The sequence below is a fragment of the Sceloporus occidentalis genome, unplaced genomic scaffold (genome assembly GCF_023333645.1).
Source record: "Sceloporus occidentalis isolate IW3139 unplaced genomic scaffold, rSceOcc1.0.p SCAF_3, whole genome shotgun sequence".
Taxonomy (NCBI): Eukaryota; Metazoa; Chordata; class Lepidosauria; order Squamata; family Phrynosomatidae; genus Sceloporus; species Sceloporus occidentalis.
In genome coordinates this window covers 75,374,307-75,395,452 of record NW_028316983.1, presented here as the reverse complement: position 1 = coordinate 75,395,452, position 21,146 = coordinate 75,374,307, and the positions used below count along the sequence as shown (strand labels likewise).

The window sequence follows — 21,146 nt, the reverse complement described above, 5'->3', positions numbered from 1 at the left end:
TACTGTTTGGTTTTTTTAATGAATGTAAAGTACCATTTGGAAGCAGCCATAGCCACTTTTTTTGGTCTCCTTGTGTTTGGTACTGTTCCACTTTATTTGCCTATATTCTGCCTGAGGATGGGTGTCTAGCCCTTCCTGCTTTATAGAATGTTAGCTATGAAAGCAGAGGGAGAAACTGAAGGTTACAGCAGGAAGCAATACCTGTGTGGTGATGGGCAATTCTGCAAGCCTTGAAAAAGCGGTGTCCATGAGGAGTAAATCGATAGATAAGATCATTGTGATACAGAAACCTCTGTATTCTTTCCTGCATCAAGCAGCTGAGGATAGAGATTTGCTGGACATACTCATTGTCACTAGAAGCAAGGTGAGGAAAGAGTTTAACTTAGATGTGATTTTGTGTATGTGTGTGTGTGTGTGTGTGTGTGTCAATATATTGCATTTCCATTCTGCCTGTCTTGTAAGGAGTGAAGGTAAAACACATAAGCACCCTTCCAACTACCATTTTATGGAAATAAGAAGATAAAGCATTATGCAACCTTATTGAAATAACAGAGGGTTATACATAGACACTGATATATATGAGTGGCTGGCCATGGGTCAGGAAACAAGGGTTTTAAACTGTTATTTTGACCCTGAGGGTCATGTGAGTTGGATCTTTCTGCACACCAACCAACACTAGAAATACATTGTTATAGTTTTTCTTCTCAGTCATCTCTATTCATTCTCTCAGAGCTCAAGGGCTGAGATTCTATTGCCTTTGAAGGTGTAGCTACAGTGGGCCTTGAAATGAAATTAACAGGAAGAAGAAAACAGCAAGAAGAGGGACTAGGGCCGTGTTGGAGGCAGGCAGGAGGACCGGCATCAAACTGCCTATTTCTTGAATCCTCGGTTTCCAGGATGGCCACAGAGCAAACAAAGTTTGGAAAGGATAGCTTGGCCATTTGTCTGTCCCATGGCATAGGTTGTTATATTTCTTTTGGTCCCTCAGAGCCAGCAGACTCCTCCTTTCACCAATGCCACTTCCTTCTTTCTGTACAAGGCAAGAGGATAGGATCACTTGTATAATATTCCATTATATGAGTAGGGTGCGGCATAGCAGGAGTGGGCAAAATGCAGGCATGGGGCTACCTGATACCCTCCAAAATTGTTTTTATTTTATTTTATTGTAATTTTTGCCATCAGATACCTTCCCCTTTTCACAGATGGATGAATTAACTCTCTAGAATCATCTAGAAGCATCAATTTGCCTTTTAAAAATGTTTCCATCCTCGCCATGCATAGTTTAATCTCAAAATATACCAATGTTTTTTTCAAACAAAAGGTCAACTTCTTGCTTTTTCCAAGGAAGGGTTATGTGTCTAGGAGCCCAGCCAACTTTCTCAATGCTTTACTACAAGCTGTAATGACCTGTGATACTGGCAGTTGCTGTCATAACTGAAAAGGCACTTCAACATGCTGTCAAGTGTCATGGAGCCAACGAGTGGGAAAATATCCAAGGATTTATCTTCTGAGATCAGCTTCTCCCATTTTTCCTAATGAAAGAGAGAAGAGAAGCACACATTTCATGTATATCAAAGACAATTCTCAGATGACTAAATCCATGGCAAACCTGTTTTTGCCAATCAACCATATGGTTTATGGCTCTTTTCATGCAGTCACACATGCTCTGACATAGTTGTTTGCTTGTTTCAGTTTTAAATCTGCCAATACTCAAAGTTCTGGGTGGTGAGCAGAGAAGTAATAGAAGCAGTATTAATTTTTGAACCAGTCGAAGTCAACTGTAGTGATGGTCATTGTGGTGTCTGAGGGTTCTGGCCACCAGGACCACTTGCTAGCATGCTCAAAATGATGGTGTACATCTCCAAAGTAGCATTAAAGGGTCATTTTATACATAATAGAGATATACCTATAGTTTATCCTTTATACCCTTAAGAAAGAGCAAGAGATTATATGCTTTTCTATGAAAACCTTAGTTCTCACACTTATAGAAATACAAATAAGGAAGCATTCCAATCAAAGCAATTCCATGTCAGGAGAATGCCAATGCCTGTATTTCTGCTTGCCTGCCAGTTGTTAAAGACACTGTGGAAAATGCACTTTTTTGAAACTTCCCACTAGTGCCATCCTGAAGGCAACTCAGCAAATCTACCTGAACATTTTAACTATTCTTTCAGTAAAATAATTTCATATGAGAAAAAGACCTTCTTTTACATACCTCATTTACATAATTTTTTACTGCAGGATCTACAGTCTCTTCCTGGAACTGTCCCAGATGGGGAGAAACAATCACCTTTGGCAAGCTTACCTATGGCATGAACACCTGCACACCCTGCAGCATTCTCATTCTTCCTGGAATTTAACTCCATTCTTCCCAGGGAAAAGATAATGGAATTCCACCACAGATCTCACTTCGCCCCCATCCAGTCTATGCGGTGTCCCAGCTCCAGGCAAAACAATAATAACCACTATCACTTACAAGGAAATACAGGTGGCCAGTCTTTCTGTGCTGCCCAGACAAAACCTGGATGCTTCTACATCCACATTTTTTCACCCAAACTGACTTCTTCTTTCTGGAAATTGCTCTCATTAGCCTTTCAGTCTGGTATAATGCTTCCTCTCTCAGCTGGGCATTTCATTTCATTTATTACAGCAAACAGCCAGCATAAAGCTGAGCATTTAGGATGTGAAGCAAGCTATTGTCTTGGTTCTCTCATCAAAAACCAAGAAGTTGCTTACTCATCCATAAAGATCCCACAATCCATTCATCGGCACTGAATGCCTTCAATGTCAGTAGGGAAGTGAAGCCATTCCGAGTGTTAGTCTGAAGGAGCCATCTAAGAAAATTACTGCACACAGCTTTTAAACCACAATTATAGATCAGGAAAAAAATCTGCTTTAACATTACCTAGCGCATGATGTTACCTCTGACCCATAGCTGTTGTGTCCCTTTTCACCGAGAGGGGAAACCCATCAATGAGCTTGTAGTCACGCAAGTCCCCAGGTGCATACCAGCTCTGCTCGGGTAGTTGTGATATTGGTAGTCACGCGGTGTCAGTGTCTCCTCCTCTCTCTGTCCTCCCTCCCCCTTGCTAATCCCAAACAGCCTTTATTTCTTTTATATTTCTTTTGTGTGTTTTTTAAAACTTCAGTCTCAGTAGCAGAGCTCCAGAACTGTGTGAAAAATCACAATTTAAAAATAAGATAAAATAACCAAAAGGCATGCTAGGTAGTGCATAGGGCAGGAAGGTGGGGTTAAGGGGAAATCAGGAAGAGACTGTGATGGAGACAGCATCTCAAGTCATGCAATTGTGAAAACATGTGATATTGGCTGCTCTGAACTGGTATGTTTCCTTCTTTTTAAAAAAAAAAAAAAAAAACCTGACATGATTGCTGCGACAATGATGATAAGGTTCTAAGTTGCTGAATTCTATCCTTAAAACAAGTTCAGCCTTTTGTATAGTGGGACTATGTGGACTAAAACATGGAGCAGTTTCACTTGAGAATGGAACCACCAGTCGCTGTCGCTTCTTTTTGCGCCCTGATGTTGCTTCAGGGTGATTGAAGTGGTAGCAAAACTAAATAGGGATGCCACATACATTAAGAATTGCCTTACATACCCTTAATAGCTGTGTACAGGGTGTTGCTTCTCATGCAACCAAATAATAAGCAAAAGCTGTGGAATTTACTCTTCTATACAACCCTTAATGGTCAAGGAGACCTATCCCTTGTTTCACCTGGCAACCTTAAAACCAAACTAAGAACCAAATCAAAAGCAAGTTAATCTACTGAATTTAGGTTCCTACTTAGAAAAAACTTACAAATATAAAAAGTAAAAAGGTAAAAACAGAATTTTTGAAGCAGTAGTTACAGTATTTGGAATTCCAAAACAAACACACATCCAGTTATTTGCAAATGTACAAGATAGGACACATTTACATTAGGAGAGTTATGTGCTTTAGTCATTGCCAGGCTCATGCTTGCTAGATATGCTTAGCTCAGGTTCTAGATGTGGGCATTTAGGGCATCTCTGGATCTCTTGAAGAGTTGCATGCTTGGAGAGAAGAATGATAAGCAATTTGCGAAAGCAGGGTGGTAGACATGCTTGGAATCGGGTGAGTGTCTTCCCAGCTTGAGGAGCACCAGTTGTGTACATTGGTAAAAGGAAAATATGCGTGTGGAGACAACAGGCAGATCAGAACCTTGGCACTAGCTGATGGGAGCAAAGCCAGGAAAAGGTGGGGCTGTTCCCAGGAGTGAGTATATAAGAGGGAGGAGCAGATTTGAAAGGGTTGGGTGTTTATTGTGCCCTCAGGGGTGAAGAGTCATTGAGGCTAGGTTAGGCTGCTGTGAAGGCAGTTAGAAAGTGTTTTAGGTACCCAAGAAAGGGACAAAGAGTATACTTAATTAAATTGTTGTAGTGGGTGTGTGGCTGTCAAAAAATAGTTGGTGCCATGCTGGGGGCAAGTTTGAAACCCAGAAGGCTGGCATGTAATAATAATAATAATAATAATAATAATAATAATACGTTTTATTTGCATTTTCCTGCTTTTTCCAATGGATCGAAGCGGAATTACATCAGAGTATATTATTATTATTATTATTATTATTATTATTAACCTTTATTTATAAAGCGCTGTAAATTTACACAGCGCTGTACATACAATCTTTTTAATTGGACGGTTCCCTGCCCTCAGGCTTACAATCTAAAAAGACACAGCACAAAAGGAGAAGTGAGTGGTAGTGGGGAAGGGGATGAGGGCCAGCAGTTCTTCTCTACCTCTGAGGCCTGGATCAGGGGAGATGGACTGGAGGGAGGGCTTGGCTTCTTAATGGTTGGTTAATCTTCATCCAAGGAGGCCTGTTGGAGCTAGCCTGCTTCTCTAGTAGGATAATACATATAAAATACATAGCAATACAGGAAATGATTCAATAAAACAGGCAACAAAAGAACATCAAATAGCCAGTGACAATTATGCAATGCCTGGGAACGCTTCTCTGAACAGGATAGTCTTCAACTCCATTTTGAAGCTGTTTAAGGAAGTGATGGCCCTTGCTCACGGGGGAAGAAGGTTCCAGGAGTGATAATACAACAATACAGATCAAATGCAATTACAAACAATTCCAGTAACAATTATTAAAAACAAAGTATACAAACAATCATCTGTCTAAAAACATGCAATATGCAATCCTAATTAGTATCTTGAAGTAGACTCCTGTTTGGGAATGATATTCTATTATAGAGAGTCAGGGGGATATGCTAATTGAAAGAGGTGAGTTTTCAGCGCCTTCTTGAAGGCATCTAGGGTAGATATAAGTCGGATCTCTTCTGGAAGATTGTTCCAGTGCGTAGGGACCATGGCCGTAAATGCTCTTTGGTGAGTACAGTGGTACCCCGGGTTACGAAAGTAATTCGTTCCGCCGCCGCTTTCGTAACCCGGAAACTTTCGCTAGCCGAAAAAGCCCATAGGCTTTAATAGCGAAAGCCGCGATTCCGTGTGAAATCGCGCCGAAAAGCACCAAAATTTCTTTCGCAACCCGGAATAACCTTCGTAACCCGGAAACAATTAATTAAGTGAATTTCTTTCGTAACCCGGAAATTTCGTAAGGCGGCGCATTCGTATCCCGGGGTACCACTGTAGTTGTTAATCTCACCTTGGGATGCTTGAGTAGATACTTCCCAGTTGTTCTGAGAGTGCGGGGCGGGTTGTGTAGGGAGAGGCGTTCCCTCAAGTAACTCGGGCCCAAGCCATGTAGGGCTTTAAAGGTAATAACCAACACTTTGTATTGGGCCCGGAATCGAATTGGCAGTAAACAGAGTTATAGTGCAGAACGCATTTAAGAGAATCCCGGGTTCAGGTCTCACAGTGAAGAATTGGAGGGATAGTGACTATCACCTTCACACAGCAGCAGTGGGATGGGGAAAAAAAACATTGGGCTGCCATCTGAGAAAGTAGTTGGGTGTGTGAGTCTCATCATGACAATGCTTCCTTGTTACATGTCACAGATTTTGTAGAGCAACAGTTCTGATTGAGGTCTCAAACCCAGATTGATACCCAATGTGTATTTGACATGCTGGCACAGTATCTCCAAATACGCTTAAAAGATTATCAGAAGAAGAGGAACGTTGGGAGTAAAAGGCATACTCCCAGCATAATCACACCAAAGAGATTCAGACAACGTTGCACTCATCAAGGACTTATACCATGAAGATCCAGGAATGCTCCAGCAACAAACCATTTGGGGGGAAATCCTAGCAATGGTTTAGTTGCAGGAGCATTCCTGGATCTTCACGGGATAAGTCCTGGATGAGCGTGACGTGTCTAAAAATCTTCAGTGTGATCATGTGATTATGCCAGGACTATGCCTTTTACTCCCTGCTTTTTTCCCCATCCAATAACTGTCTTAGTGATTAGGGTTGTTGTTGTCTTTCAATCATAAAGAAGAGTCAGCCAACAATTTGTTTACTCACCAGCATCACTTGAATGGAGTCAACCATCAGTGGCACATATGACTTTAAAATATCACTATGGAATGCTGGAGTCAGAAGTCGGCGGTGTTGGAACCATTTGGGTCCATCTAAAACCAGTATCCCTTTACCTAGAAAGGACAGAAAACTAATCACAGTCTGTCATGAATATCTGCAGGCCATAGATGTTTAAAACCACTTGAACAGGAGATAACAAAATTCCATGCTAATCATCACTGTGTTGTGCAGCCAATGGCCAGGAACCAATGGTATGATTCTGCTAGTTCTGCCAGAAGCTGTATTGCTCCTTCCCTCTTGCAATCCTCCCCCACCCAAGTAACTCTCTCTGGAGGTCAGGAAACCCCGTAGAACAGGTTTTGGGTGCCATAGATGGCAACAACAGAAAGGGGAGGGAAAAACAGTCCTAATTCTTTTGCTATTGGATGCAGAAGTACAGTAAATGTGGGTGGTAAACCCCAGAACCTACTTCAAAGAAACAGCTAGAAAAATGCAGGCATAACCATGGGATTTTAGCCAAAATTTACACATTTTCCATTAAATGGCAAATGCACAGAAAAGAACGTTGCACTAATGTGGTCAGGATTGATGCTGGAACAAATTATCATGAAACAGCAATCTGGAAGGAGGCCCAGGGCTTTCCTATGTTGCACATTTTTATCTTTCGCAGTGGTATCATTTGTGTGTGTCTGTGTGTGTGTGTGTGTGTGTACATTTCAAAGAAAATCATGATATACAAAAATTGAAATCCTGTGTAAATGAGGCCGCCCATCTCACCAGGCCAGCCTGGTTGCTGTGAGAAGAGAGCCATCATGCCACCCGATCCTCTGGACCCTGAGATTCACTGGCAGACACTGGGCTGGGATTGAAAGGCCCTGATTGGCTGCCCAGGTTGGGGAAGGCAGTGCTTCTGGCTCGTGGGCCAAGACTACAGCTCCCAGGGTGCACTGGGAGTGGAAGTAATATCACAGGGCAGCACCGGGGTAATAGAGGAATTGGATTGATTGGGGAGGGGGGCTGGAAGAAGTGGTGACTTCTGGACCTCCAGGCTTTTGAGTGGCAGGCCTATTTAAGGCTGTGTGGCCTGCGTGTACGGCACCATTTTCAGTCAGTTCTTCCCACTCTCCCTCTCTCTATTTGAAGATAGGGATGTGCTGTCACATCTTCTCCGGGGGCAGTAGCATGAGTCTAGGATCTGGTGGGCATGTTTTCTGGTGCTGTGGAGCACTGGATCAGTGGCCCAATGCATAGATGGCCTGAGGGTGTTGAGGGCATTGCCATTGTGGGAGCAACGCCAGATCAGCATCCCCTGGTAACAAGGGATGAAAATGCGAACATGTGATCAAACGGTTACCTGAGATGCAAACGTTTGATCAGCTGGTTACCCCTGCTATCCTCCCGAAGCTCGGTCGTGACCAGGCAACTTGGCTCATCGATCAACATAGGGGTTGGTCGATGCATGGATGCCAAATCCAGACCCCATGCACTTTTGAGGCAACCCTATCTGTCAGCTGTAATCAATAAAGCTGTGCCCATTTTCCTTCCATAACTGGGTGTCTTGTAGTTATTCCTTGTGACACCTTGCCCTCCACAGCAAATATTTTTCCCCAGTAACACAGAGGCTCAGAACTGCCAAGCAGGGCAGGAAAGGAGTTGTTCCTCAGTCACTACCCCTCAGGCATTGGTCCCACAGCCACATACTAAAAGCCTGGCTGTGAGGGCAAAGGAGGGAGGTATTTTCATCTTCACTCCAGCCAAGAACCTGGAATGGGAGATGTTACCTTTCCTCAAACCAGATCATCTAAAGATGCTGTGAAGAAAAGGCACATCTGCTCAGAAAGAAATATGAGAATGGTTATCTTGATACTTGCTGACACTATAAACAGCTGCGTCATGTATCAGATGGTGAGGGGTGAAAAGGGAAGTGAGATATTGAAGGGCAAAATTCTGTGAACCATATGATCACCCCAGTATGCCTTACACTAACCTGACACAAGGCAAAACAAATGTAAGATTTCAGTGACTGGTATAGTGGGCTTTTATACATACCATGGAGGAGAATGATGGAGGCAACAAAATATGTTGGGCCAATGGGGAAAAAAATCCACTTTCGGAAAATCCGCTCTAAGTGGGATTTGCCCTTGATCTGGTGTGCAAACCCCTGATCTGGGTGTGTTAAAACTGGCACCTGTGGGAACTTCCCACTTTTAATCTGAGTTACAATTTGGTGCAAAAGGTAGTCTGAATGGCCCTCTAGATGGTCTGGATGTTTGAAAACCATGGAGATGCATACATGAGACAAAGCCAATTAAGTATAGACATTTACCCACTTTCAAATCCAGAAGGATTGTCCAACATGCCTGGAAACTATACAATACCTCACAATGGGGAATATACCAGTATGAGTTAGTTTGGCAGAGCCTCCATTCATTGGAGGCAAACAGTTAAGCACTTATTGCTCTCCTGAGCATCTCCTTATCAGCAAATGGTGAGAGCATTGAGGGAAATTCCAGTTTGTACTTTGAACTGGACAGGGATCCAGGCTCTCTTGCTGTACCCTCCAGCATGCCTTCTTACAGTGCATGCAGACTCTGGCAAGAGACAGCTCCCTATCTCAGCATCAAAGTCTAACCATTCTTATTTATTGAGCATACCTTGTAACAAAGGGCAAATCCTCACCATATCATTTTATAAGGTATGACACTACAAAAAGAATGCATGTAGTGCCAAGTTCATTTCTATCAATGTAGCAAAAAAAAAAAAAAAAAACCATAATGCTCCTTACCAATCCATGGGAGAAAAAATCCATAAAAATCAAGAGCCTTTGGATCTGTAACAGTCAAAAAGAGTAAAAACACAGGATTGATATTTTTCCCTGCAAGGTATCAGAGAACAGAATGGCAACTTCTCCTGCAATTCAGAATGGGTGGTCAGACTAAGGAGAGGAGAGAGAAGGAGAAGGAAAGACAGACAGACAATCATTAATGAACAAGTTAATGTGCTCAAATTCCCAGGAATGGATTTTTAGTATAATGCTAGAGGAGATGCAATTGAATTATGAGCTGAGATAATTTTCAGGTAAAGTGATATCTAATAATCCTGCGATCATAACACGGATTGGAAGATTAACTTTTCTGGACAACTGTTGTCAGAATTAGGGGACCTGTCTTTTCCCGGAGTAGTCTTGATGGCTTACCCTACTCTTCATCTGCCCTCATTTGCAAGTAACTACTTTGAGGCATTTCAACTGAATTACTTATTTTTTTTAAAACTGTGTAGTTTTTAAGTTTTGCTTTTGTAACAAAAATGTTCACTTCTATGCTTAGTTTTAACATTCTGTGGGATTGTAGAAAGCATATCAATCCTAAAATGGACAGAACAAACAAGTGAAAACTTGAAAACAGTATGAGAAAATGTCACTGAAATTTTAACAAGACAGAAGGCTAAACCCAGTATTTGGAAAGTGGAACTTTCTTCCTGCCCATTCATTCTGCAGCTCTCCATGTTGGCAGAGAATCAGCTCTGGACAGTTTCCCAGTTTTGCAGAGCCAGATTTGAAGGAGCAGAGGGAGCTGCAGTGGGAGGTGATGACCTCTCCTGGTTCCACTGGGCTCTGATATTTCATCATTTCTTTGGACCAAGTTTTGGGTCCAGCCTAGAAACAAAATGTGATTCAAAATATAAAAAGGTTCTTATTTGTAGCTTGGAGTTTCAGGTTCAAATGGAACCCTATCATCTCTATAATTCATTCTCCATCACTATAATTATCCCTATAGAATGACACTTCATTAATGTGGGATAGATTAACATTTGCTGCTCTGTGTATAGTGTTGTTTGTGCCACATTTTTAACTCTCCTGGATTAGAGGGTTCCACTAAATTATCTGACTAGGTGTGTGTGTGTGTGTGTGTTTTTAAAAAATGCTTTTAGTACCTTGTGCTCCCAATGCTTGTTTATTAACATTACACAGGGTACAGACTTACGGCGGTTAGGCCACTCCTGAAAAAACCTTCCCTAGACCCCCTGGATATGAGGAATTATAGGCCGGTGTCATTGCTGCCATTTTTGAGCAAGGTGATCGAGAGGGCGGTTGCCCTTCAGCTCCAAGCTGTCTTGGATGAAACCAATTATCTAGACCCATTTCAAACCGGCTTTAGGACAGGCTTTGGGGTTGAGACTGCCATGGTTGCCTTGACCGACGATCTGCGTCTGGGCATTGCCAGGGGGAGTGTGACCCTGTTGGTGCTCTTAGACCTCTCAGCGGCTTTCGATACTATAGATCATGACATCCTCTTGGACCGCCTGAGGGGGTTAGGTATCGGGGGCACTGCTTTGCAGTGTTTCCAGTCCTTCCTCTCGGGCAGGTCTCAGAGGGTGCTGCTCGGGGACTGTAGCTCCAGTAAGAGGTACCTCACTTGTGGGGTTCCTCAGGGGGCTATTTTGTCCCCGATGTTATTTAACATCTATATAAAGCCGCTGGGTGAGATAATACGGAGTCATGGTGCTGGGTGTTATCAGTACGCTGATGACACCCAAATCTATTTCTCCGTATCTCGTTCGTCGGCCTCGAATTCCGATGGCATCTCTTCTCTCAATGAATGTCTTCAGGCGGTAATGGGCTGGATGAGGAAAAACAGATTGAAACTGAATCCAGACAAGACGGAGGTGCTCATGGTAGCGGCCCTGAAACCAAGAATTGGGTTGCAACCTCCAGTCCTGGAGGGGGTCACACTCTCCTCCAGTGACTGTGTTCGCAGTCTGGGGGTGCTCCTTGACTCGTCGCTCCTGATGACAAATCAGGTAAATGCGACAGTCAGGAGTGCCTGTTATCAGCTTCGGCTGATACGCCAGCTGCGCCCTTTTCTGGAAGTAAGGGATCTCAAGACGGTTGTGCACGCGCTGGTAACCTCACGCCTTGACTTCTGTAATGCACTCTACATGGGGCTACCCCTGTGCTTGACTCGGAAATTACAGCTGGTTCAAAACATGGCAGCCAGGCTTGTCTCAGGAACATCTAGGAGGGACCACATTACTCTGGTTTTGAGGTCCCTCCACTGGCTGCCTATCAGCTTCCAGGCCCAGTACAAGGTGCTGGTTATCACCTTTAAAGCCCTAAATGGCTTGGGTCTAAGCTATCTCAGGGACCGCCTCCTCCCGTACAATCCTCCCCGCGCTCTCCGGTCCTCTGGGAGGAACTTACTGCAGCCTCTAAAATCTAGGCTTGCGGTGACCTCCCAGAGGGCGTTCTCTGCTGTCCCCAAACTCTGGAACGACCTGCCGGATGAGATCCGTCAGATAACATCATTAGACAGCTTTAAAAAAGCGGTCAAGATGGATCTCTTCCGGCAGGCCTTTCCAGATTAACCATCCCGGCCCAGGTTCCCTGATTCCCTCATTCCTCCCGTGGCCCCATCTTAGTGATGGTTGAGGATCAACAGAGGGATATCAGGGTTTTTAGTTTTTAGTTTTTAATTGTTGTTTTTATGCTTTGATATTGTGTTTTTAATATGTTATACTGTTTAATACTTTCTTAAGGGGGGGAGGGATAAAGTGTTTTTAATTGTTATATTTTATATTTTACTGTTGTCAACCGCCTGGATTGGTTTGCCATAGGGCGGTATACAAATAATAATAATAATTATTATTATTATTATTATTATTCATGGAAAATATTTACATAACATTCTTTATCAAGCTACTACAGAATGAGTCTGGCATCTAAAATAAACTTTTACTCAAAGGGCTTTACCAAACAAACAAACACAAAACCCTTAGCTACTAATAGTATAATCTTATCTGTGTGTACTCATTTTATGGTTTTAACTAATACTGACATTTTTTTGTTTGAGATGTATCAAAAAGATATTTTAATGCTGTTGATTTGGTGTGTGTGCATGTTTGTTTGCATGTTTGTGTGCGTGCTTATGCCTGTTGGTGACTGCAAATGCATAGTGCTATCAGAGCTGCTGAAAATAAAAATATAATGGTTTGCATATAAAGAATTAGAGGAGAGATTTAAATTGGGTTTAAAGCTTAAGGGAATGGAAAGAGGTAATGCTGATTTGGATAAAATATTTTTGGAAATCTCAAAATTTTATGACATTCTATCAAAAAAAGAATTAGAAAAAAAAATAAAGGATATGATGAGAAGATGGCATCAACTCCTTTAACATAACATCGAGATAGAAAATTGGGAAAAATCATGGAGAAAGACAATTTCACTCAAACTCAAAATCTGAAGGAAAATTATTACAAAATGTTTTACATGCGGCATTTAACACTGATGAAATTATCTAAATTGTACAAGAATGTAAATATGAAATGCTGGAAATGTAAAAATAAAAAAAATAATAGTTCTTACTATCACATGTGGTGGAATTGTAAGAGGGCTAAGCAATATTGGAAAAACATTAATATGGTAATGTTACCAGCACTGGAGCCTTAAAATCCTAAATGTGTATGACTTTTCTTCTGATGACCCTATGCAGAGTGCCTGATGTGATACCTGTCATAGAGTTCTCCATCACTGCAAGACGGGCAGGTCACGTACACGATTGAAACATAGATCAGAGGCCCAGATAGGAGTTGTAAGGTATTGGTTATGATGTGATATATGTTGGTGGTGGGACAGTATGAATGTATTTTATGGTGTTATGATATTTTTTAATTGTAGTAAAATTTAATAAAAAGAAAAGAAAAAGGGAGAACTGAAATAGTTTACCATAACAGCCTAATAACAATGATAATAATTATATTATGTTAATCACAAATAGAGAGCAAGATAAAGTGAGAGAAAGAGATTAATGTTTCATATTTTTATTTTGTAAATTGATTCAATAAGTTTTTCTTATCCTTTGAAAGTAATATTAAAATTCAACAAAAACACCCAGAAATAATTCCCATTGAATTCAATATGACTTACTCCCAGGTAAATAACAATAAAATTGCAGTCTAAACAGCATAGAATTTATCAATACAAGATAGAAAACTAGTTTTGATGTCTCAGAATGGAGCGTTCCATTACCTCCTCTGCTGTATACAGCCTTGGCATATTCTGGATCGTAAATGTTCAAGAATCCCAAAAAAGCTCCATACCACAAGGAATGGCCAAAGGGATATTTCTCCGACCAAGACTGTAGTGTATGTAGTTCCCCAACCCGACCAAGCTGCAATAAAACCAATCAGTCAATCATATTTCAATCGTCTAAGTCTAGACTTCCCCATGGAAGCTCACTTGAGGATTTTCATTCAAGCTAACAGGGAAAAGAGTCTCATAAATTTTAAACTAGTATTACAAATTCAATGCATGAATGAATAAAATGCCATGAAATAAACATTTGAGTTATCCAGTATCTTTCCCCAGACATGAGGCAGAAGCTGGTTTCTTGCTCCCAGAAGATTTTTTTTTTGACACAGAAGACCATGCTCAACCTGAACATTTGCTGTTTGTATGTTCCAGAACCTAAACAATAAGTGTTCAGTGATTCCATATCAAACATCTCTATGGTCAATACATGCCTGCATTCTCTCTAATCAAAAGCACTATACAGTGTGTTTTTAACCCTGGGCTACACACGGTCTCAGCCTCAGGGGAAGGCAATGGAATACCTCCTCTGAACAAATCTCGCCAACAAACCCTCTGAGACGTTCAACTTGGAGTCATCATAAGTTGGAAGCAACTTGAAGGCACACAACAACAACAACACACTGATGAATATGAAACCTGAATGTTTTCATCCCAAACTAAGCTTTGGGCTACCTAGAATGATACATCTACCTCTACAAGATACCTTAGCACCACATATGCCCAATACATAGTTTGTTAGAGTGCTTGTTCAACAAAACAACAGAGAAACAGAGAGAGAGAAATGAGGGCATGATACAGGGGAATAGAAGTCTGCAATTCACACCACTCTTTAGATGAAGTGATTTGTTATACAGATGATATATCATCTTTATATACAGATATAGTACACAGACAAAAATGGTCAACAGAAACTGCTAGGGTGTATCCCTTCACAATTTGAGGTCATGTAATTCACTTCATACAAGCAAAATTGTGCTCAAAATTCTGCAATGTGACTCCAACCATACATGGAGAGAAAAATCCCAGAGATCCAAGAAGGGTTCAGGAATGGAAGAGGCACTAGGGACCACATTGCAAACATATGATGGCTAAAGGAGTGCACCAAGGAATTTCAAAAGAAAACCAGCATGTGCTTTATAGACTATAGCAAAGCCTTTGGAGATTATCTCATCCAGGAATCCTGGCGGGAGACAAAGGATCTAAAAGATGAAAATGGATGTTATCGCATATACCCATGTCCAGGCTGTAGGCAGCCTGTATCCACTCGGGCAGGCCATTTGCAACCCAGGACAGAACACAGAGAAACAGAATGGTTCCCAATTGGCAAAGGGGTCAGACAAGGCTGCATCCCCTCCTCCTATCTGTTCATTGTGTATGCAGAACATATTATACGAAAATCAGGACTGGACACAGAAGAAGGAGGAGTGAAAATAGGAGTAAGGAATATCAACAATCTAAGATACACTGACGACACCATATTACTTGCCAAAAACCTCACAAACTTGGAACAACTACTAAGGAAGATCAAGGAGGAAAGTGCAAAGGCAAGTTTACTGTTGAACATAATGAAAACAAAAATAATGATCACAGAGAACTTACACAAATTCAAACTAGACAATGAGGAAATAGTAAAAGAGTTCTCATATCTGGAATCAAGAATTGATAGATATGGGGACGGCAGCCACAAAACCAGAAGAAGATTATGAATGGGGAGGGCTGCTATGAAAGAACTCGAAAAGATCCTTAAATACTGTTGGAAGATTTTTGCATTCTCTTTCCCCCTCCTTAGATAGATAGGGAATTCCTGCATGCAAACTCTCCTTTCTCTCTCTCATTAAAACCATGTCATTTATATCACTCCCCCATTGGGACTAACTGACATTCTCTAAAAATATTTTCAACTGACCTGTGTTTCCATCTTCCTGTTCTCTCAACTTTCTTTGCAAAGAAATATGAGATAGTTGAAGGGTTTCATGGCCAGCATCCATAGTTTTTGTGGGTTTTTCGGGATATGTGGCCATGTTCTAGAAGCGTTTCTTCCTGACGTTTCGACAGCATCTGTGGCTGGCAAAACATCAGGAGGAAACTCTTCTAGAACATGGCCACATAGCCCAAAAAAACACCAAAAACTATAAATATGAGAAAATATTTCTTTTACATCAGCTATTCACTAGCTAGATTAGGATATAGCTTCTATGTAAATATAGATTAAAGCTATAAGTAAACTGTTGTTTTAAACAACAAACTACATGTTTGTTGTGGTTTTTTTGGAGTCGGTCTCAGTTCTTAGGAAAGCATAGTTAGACAAGAGCACATTTCTGCTGGTCTGCTAATTTAAAGCTAGACCCTAAAAGACTTGGCTTTGATATTTTTGATATTCAATATTTTTGTTTCCTTAGCAAAGGCTGAAGTCTTAGGAACTTAAATTACCCCACAAAGGCAAAGTTATATTAGAATTATTCAAGCAATTGTATTCCCTTTTACCATGTATGGATGTAAAAACTGGACAGTTAAGAAACAAGATAGGAAGAAAATCAATTATTTTAAGATGCATTGCTGGAGAAGAGTGCTGAGGATACCATGGGCAGCCAGAAAGACAAACAAATGGGCAGATCAAGCGAGAAATCTCCACAAAACTCAGCTTGTTGTACTTTGGACATTGTGAGAAGGCATGAATCATTGGAAAAAAACAATAATGCTAGGAAAGGTAGGAATTTATCAGACAAGGGAAACTGGCAGTATAATCCAATGGCAATCTGAACGCAATTAACTTTATTGCATGATAGACCGCCACACACAAATTTGGGCAATGATAAGTCAGTCCAAGCACAATCATGGGGTTTCACATTATTGCGTGAAAGACTGCCACATGCAAATTCGGGCAATGGCATGCTATTTTGGGGCAATGGGATGGGGAGCCAGTTCAAATACAATGAGCATTCACGTAATTTTGCTAAACTAGCGACTTTACGTGAATGCATTCTGGCCCCACTTTCTTTTCATTCGAAATTAAGAGAAATTCCTCACGTGTGATAAACTCCGTAGAGAGAAGTAGAAAGAGAGAAAGGCCACATACTAGATGGACAGACTCTATTAAAGAGATCACAAGTATGAGTTTGCAGGTGCCGGACAGTGCAGTGATAACAGGGTGCCTTGGAGATGTCTCATCAGTAGGGTCATCATGGGATTGAGACCAACATGAAGGCAGTTAACAACAACAAAAAATTCACTTCCCACCCACCTCCTCAAATTCAGTTAGGCTTTCCATTGATAAAAGATAGTCTTCCTCCATTTTTAAGACACACTTCCTAGGCTGCAAAATTCTGCCTTTCCAATACAACAGAATCTGAGTAACTGCTAGATTTAAAAAGGTAATTAACACATCTGTGTAACTGATAATTTGTAATTGTTTGAAATGATCAGTAGGCTAATTAAATAAGTTGATCTGATCTGTATAATAAAAAGATACACTAATCCGAAGAGGGAGGTAAACACAAATCCATAGTTGTACTGAGTGAACAATATCTTTATCCGTTGCTGTTGTTGTGCGTCTTCAGGTTGTTTCCAGCTTATGATGACCCTAAGGTAAACCTATGATAGAATTTTCTTGACAAGATTTGTTCAGATGTGGTTTGCCATTGTTTTCTCCTGAGGCTGAGACAGGGACGTAGCCAGGATTTTGGGAAGGGGGGGTCCAGACTAAGTGCCACCATTATAATGGGGCTTGGGTGCAGAAGCGCAGCAGCACTCACCATTCATTTTATCTAACAGAAGGGGGGTCCGGACCCCAAGGATCCCCCCTGGCTACGTCCCTGGCTGAGATCATGTGACTTGCCCAATGTGATCCAGTGGGTTCCAAGGCTGAATGAGGAATTGAGCCTGGGTCTCCAGAGTCCTAGTCAAGCACTCAAACCACTATATCACACCAACCAAAATGCCATAACAGACTGTGCAACCTTTGGTGTTCTCCAGGATTCTTCATTGAGCAGAAGATGGTACAAGAAATAGGAGGAAAGAAACTAGACCAGAGGTTGCTCACTTTGGCATTTGAGGAGCTGTAATTGCCTCTTTGTCCTATTTGCTTTCTGTGCATTTTGAAATGTGTTTTGCAACCACCTAAATCCAGTTAATCCAATTCAATCTCAGTAGATCAACTGAATCTGCAAAACATTATCAGCATCATCTATCACACACCTTTTTTTCCTTTCTGGGATTTATATTTAAGCTCTATCTTGAAAATAGGTTCTAGAGAAATCTGAAACCTGATTATTATTTATGTAACCTGGGCTTATCCCGTGGCTTTTCAAGGGTGGGATTTTCCCATCCTTGAAAAGCCACAGCATAAGCATGAGTTGCATACGGGCTGCATACGGGAGAATGTGGTAAGATACATCTTTGACAGTTAAGCGTGTGTGTATATCTCATCAGGGAAACAACAAGGCGTGTTCGATAATCTCCTCTGAAGCATATTTTAAGGCCATTTCTCTCTGAACCTGCCCATTTTATTGCTTCCTACATCATGACATCTTAGGTGGTGTTAGTAAAGCTACATCAGGTTTCTGATTCCACTCCTGCATGTCCCATCCTGATTAACTACACTTTTACTTCCATGCCTAATACTGATGTTCACTTAAATAAAGTCTACCTGTTCTGGAGTAACATAACCAACGAAACATAATCTGGCATAAAGAAAGGGATGGAAGGTATCTTTTTAAAAACATGACAACTGATCCTGTGTATCCATTAATGGAAATAAAATTTTTATATATTAAAGTGTTTATTGCAAACTTGCCAGCAACTGTCTGAATGGAATGATTTGTTGAGTGGCCCGGTTCTACTGCTGGCTATGAAGGAATGCTGGACTTCATCAGCAAAAGGGCTGGGCTGCTTCTTTGCTGTATACCAACAGCTGCATCTTTTACCAGCAAAAAAGCTTATCTTATAGCTATGGCAAATGTCAGTGTTCACTGCTAAAGCCTAGGAAAGGCCTGTGTACTACTGCCAGTTCCAGAACAAATCAATTAATGATTGCTAAAAATGATTGCTACATCTCACTTCTCATACATACCTCAGGGTTAAACTAGTCAAATCTTTATCGTGCAGCTGACATTTATTTTCTTTTTTACTCCCAAGTAAGTGTGCTTTGGCCCAATAAAGGTTTGATCTTCCAAAAACAGATGGAGGAGATCTATATTTCTCAATTTTTAAAAAGCATTTTCCCTGGAAAACATATGGACTTAAAATGGAGAAGGAAGTCATCAATGGAGTCCCTTTCAATCTACTTTTAGCCCCTGCATGATGTGTGTGTGCATGCACAGGCATGTGTAAATGAGACTTTAAGCTTTAAAAATAGTTAGAGGGAAAGGTTTCAAACTTCCCTTACTTATATATGATGGACCTAATCTGGATCAGAATCCAACATATTTGTTCAAGAATAAAAAAAGGCAAAACAACATTCAGTTGTGTGCTATGCATTTATCACAGTATGTATTTCAGCTCTCACTTCTCTTTACAGCTGCCCCACAGATAAGCCAATATTAATATAATTCGATCATGTAGTTCAGCTGTACAGTCCATGGACCACATGTGGCTATTTTGGTTGAGCTCAATACAAGTGAAGCAGGAAGGCAGGATGGAAGGAGTATTCTGCCGTCCTGTTTCCTTGGCATCAAGTTTAACCCAGGTTCTGACAACACCAATCAGCCCATGCTTTCCCTTTAGCATTTAGCACCATGAATCAGCATCTGCAGTACCAGTTCACTTAGGATGAGTAACATCACTAATGTGTTATCTATTTAAGAATAGTGGTGGGGAACCTGTGGCTGTCCAGATGTTTTTGGATTCTGAACTCTATGAATCCAGCCAGCAGGACTATTGCTCTAGGATGGTTGGACTTATAGTCTAAAACTATCTGGATAAACATAGGCTTCCAATCCTTTTTTTAACAATACATTTCCCCAAGATTCTGCCATATAAGGAAGAAGTCCTACCTCATTGGTGTGGCCATAAAACCAGTGTTTTGGAGGGCATGGAAAGCTCTCTAGTGATCTAACCAACCTCTGTCTTCTTTGGTACAACTGGATGACTTTCAAGAGCAGGCTGGCCAGGCAGAAAGAAGCAGCAGCATAAATAAACACATGGAAATCCATATCTATCAAATTAGACAGGACAGCACGCATTTTTCTCAGTGACTGATCGCACATTCCAGGACTCTCTGTTTAAATATAGTTATGGCTCCAGTGCAAACATGTTACAATGCAGTTATGTGAAACTGATTGGTGGTTGAATCATAGTTATCATATTTCAGTAGAATGGAATTAGCAGTAGCACTGCAAAAGTGAGCAAACAAATGAAAGAACAGAAAACATTCAGCATTCTTCTAATCTAGCTCTCCAATTCCACAATCAGAATAGAAAATATCAGCATTAAAAGCTTGAGTTAATAAATAACTAAAACAAGAGCTCTTGAAATTTTCCCTAAATTACCAGATATGAATTTTCTTGCCACTGAATGATACAACTCCTAATTCCAAAAGCTTCCTTTTTGCTTTTTCAGCTCATGCTGGCAGATTCTAGTTGTATTTGTGCTCTAAAACAGGATGAAGGAGTTTTGCATCGAAAGGTATGAAAAGGCAATTGCCAGTACCAACATATATTACAATTGTTTGCCGTGCCTACTGCAACTCAAAATAGTAAGTGTAATGTTCTAAAGTCCAATAAAGATAGAGGAATGAATTGTAGGGTAAAGGGTAACTGTATTTCAGAGATTCCCCTTGTTGAAATAGCTACGCTGGCTACCAGTCTGTTTCCAGGCACAATTCAAAGTGGTGGTAATGACCAATAAAATTCTATACAGCTCAGATAGTCCAGACTATCTGAAAATCTTTATCTTCCCCTATGAATCTGTTGGATTACAGTGAGCCCTCTACATTTGCTGGGATTAGGAGCACAAGACCTCTGTGAAAATGGGAAAAATGCAAATAAAAAACCACTATTTTTTAACCTGAAAGAACACTTCTCTAAGAATGTTTAGGTCTTCCTGCACAACTTTATAGTCAACACCTGCCAGGTATTGATAATAAAATCATGCTGGAGGACCTAAAAATGTCTAGAAAAAATGTTTTTTTCTGGGAATCTCAAGGTCCTCCAGCGTGACTCTATGGTCAACTTCCAGCAGAGTTGTGCTGGATGACCAAGAGATTTCTAAAGAGAACTTATTAATCAAATCAAGTAATAAAAGCCAGAAAAGCCAAAGCTGCAAATGTGGGGGGCCAACTGTATTACAGTCTTCAGGGGAAGATTTTCTTTCTGTCCCACCACCCTCCAGGTCTTGTCCAGTGATGGCACAAGAGAATGTCTTTTTGGTGGCTGCTCCTAGGATATGAAAGTTTCTCCTGAGGGAGCCACAAGTGACCCCCTCTCTGCATTCTTTTTGCTGAGAGGTAAAGATCTTCCTATCTTAACAGGCCCTCAGCCTTTTACCGATTGGAGTATGAGTGTGGTGTTTGAAATTCTTAAGAGGTGCTTTGAATGTTTTTAATTGTTTTACATTAATCTCTCTAAGTAATGTTTGAAT

The 21,146-nt window shown here is 40.9% G+C and overlaps 1 protein-coding gene across 2 annotated transcripts in view; it reads right to left on the bottom strand.

The window, feature by feature from the left end:
* LOC149316249 (cytochrome P450 4B1-like) overlaps window positions 1–19,729 on the bottom strand; it is a 30,262-nt gene extending 10,533 nt beyond the window's left edge. Inside the window, exons 1-6 of one of the 2 annotated variants that reach the window (XM_089515089.1) lie at window positions 19,562–19,729; window positions 13,509–13,650; window positions 9,270–9,314; window positions 6,470–6,597; window positions 1,408–1,532; window positions 202–353 (exon numbers count right to left, since the gene is read on the bottom strand). In XM_089515089.1, the coding sequence (XP_089371215.1) occupies window positions 202–353; window positions 1,408–1,532; window positions 6,470–6,597; window positions 9,270–9,314; window positions 13,509–13,650; window positions 19,562–19,720 (751 nt within the window). In that variant the 5' untranslated portion in view covers window positions 19,721–19,729. The remainder of the gene's footprint in view (window positions 1–201; window positions 354–1,407; window positions 1,533–6,469; window positions 6,598–9,269; window positions 9,315–13,508; window positions 13,651–19,561) is intronic. The other variant, XM_089515090.1, reaches the window with a different exon arrangement.
* Between the last annotated feature and the right edge of the window lie 1,417 nt (window positions 19,730–21,146).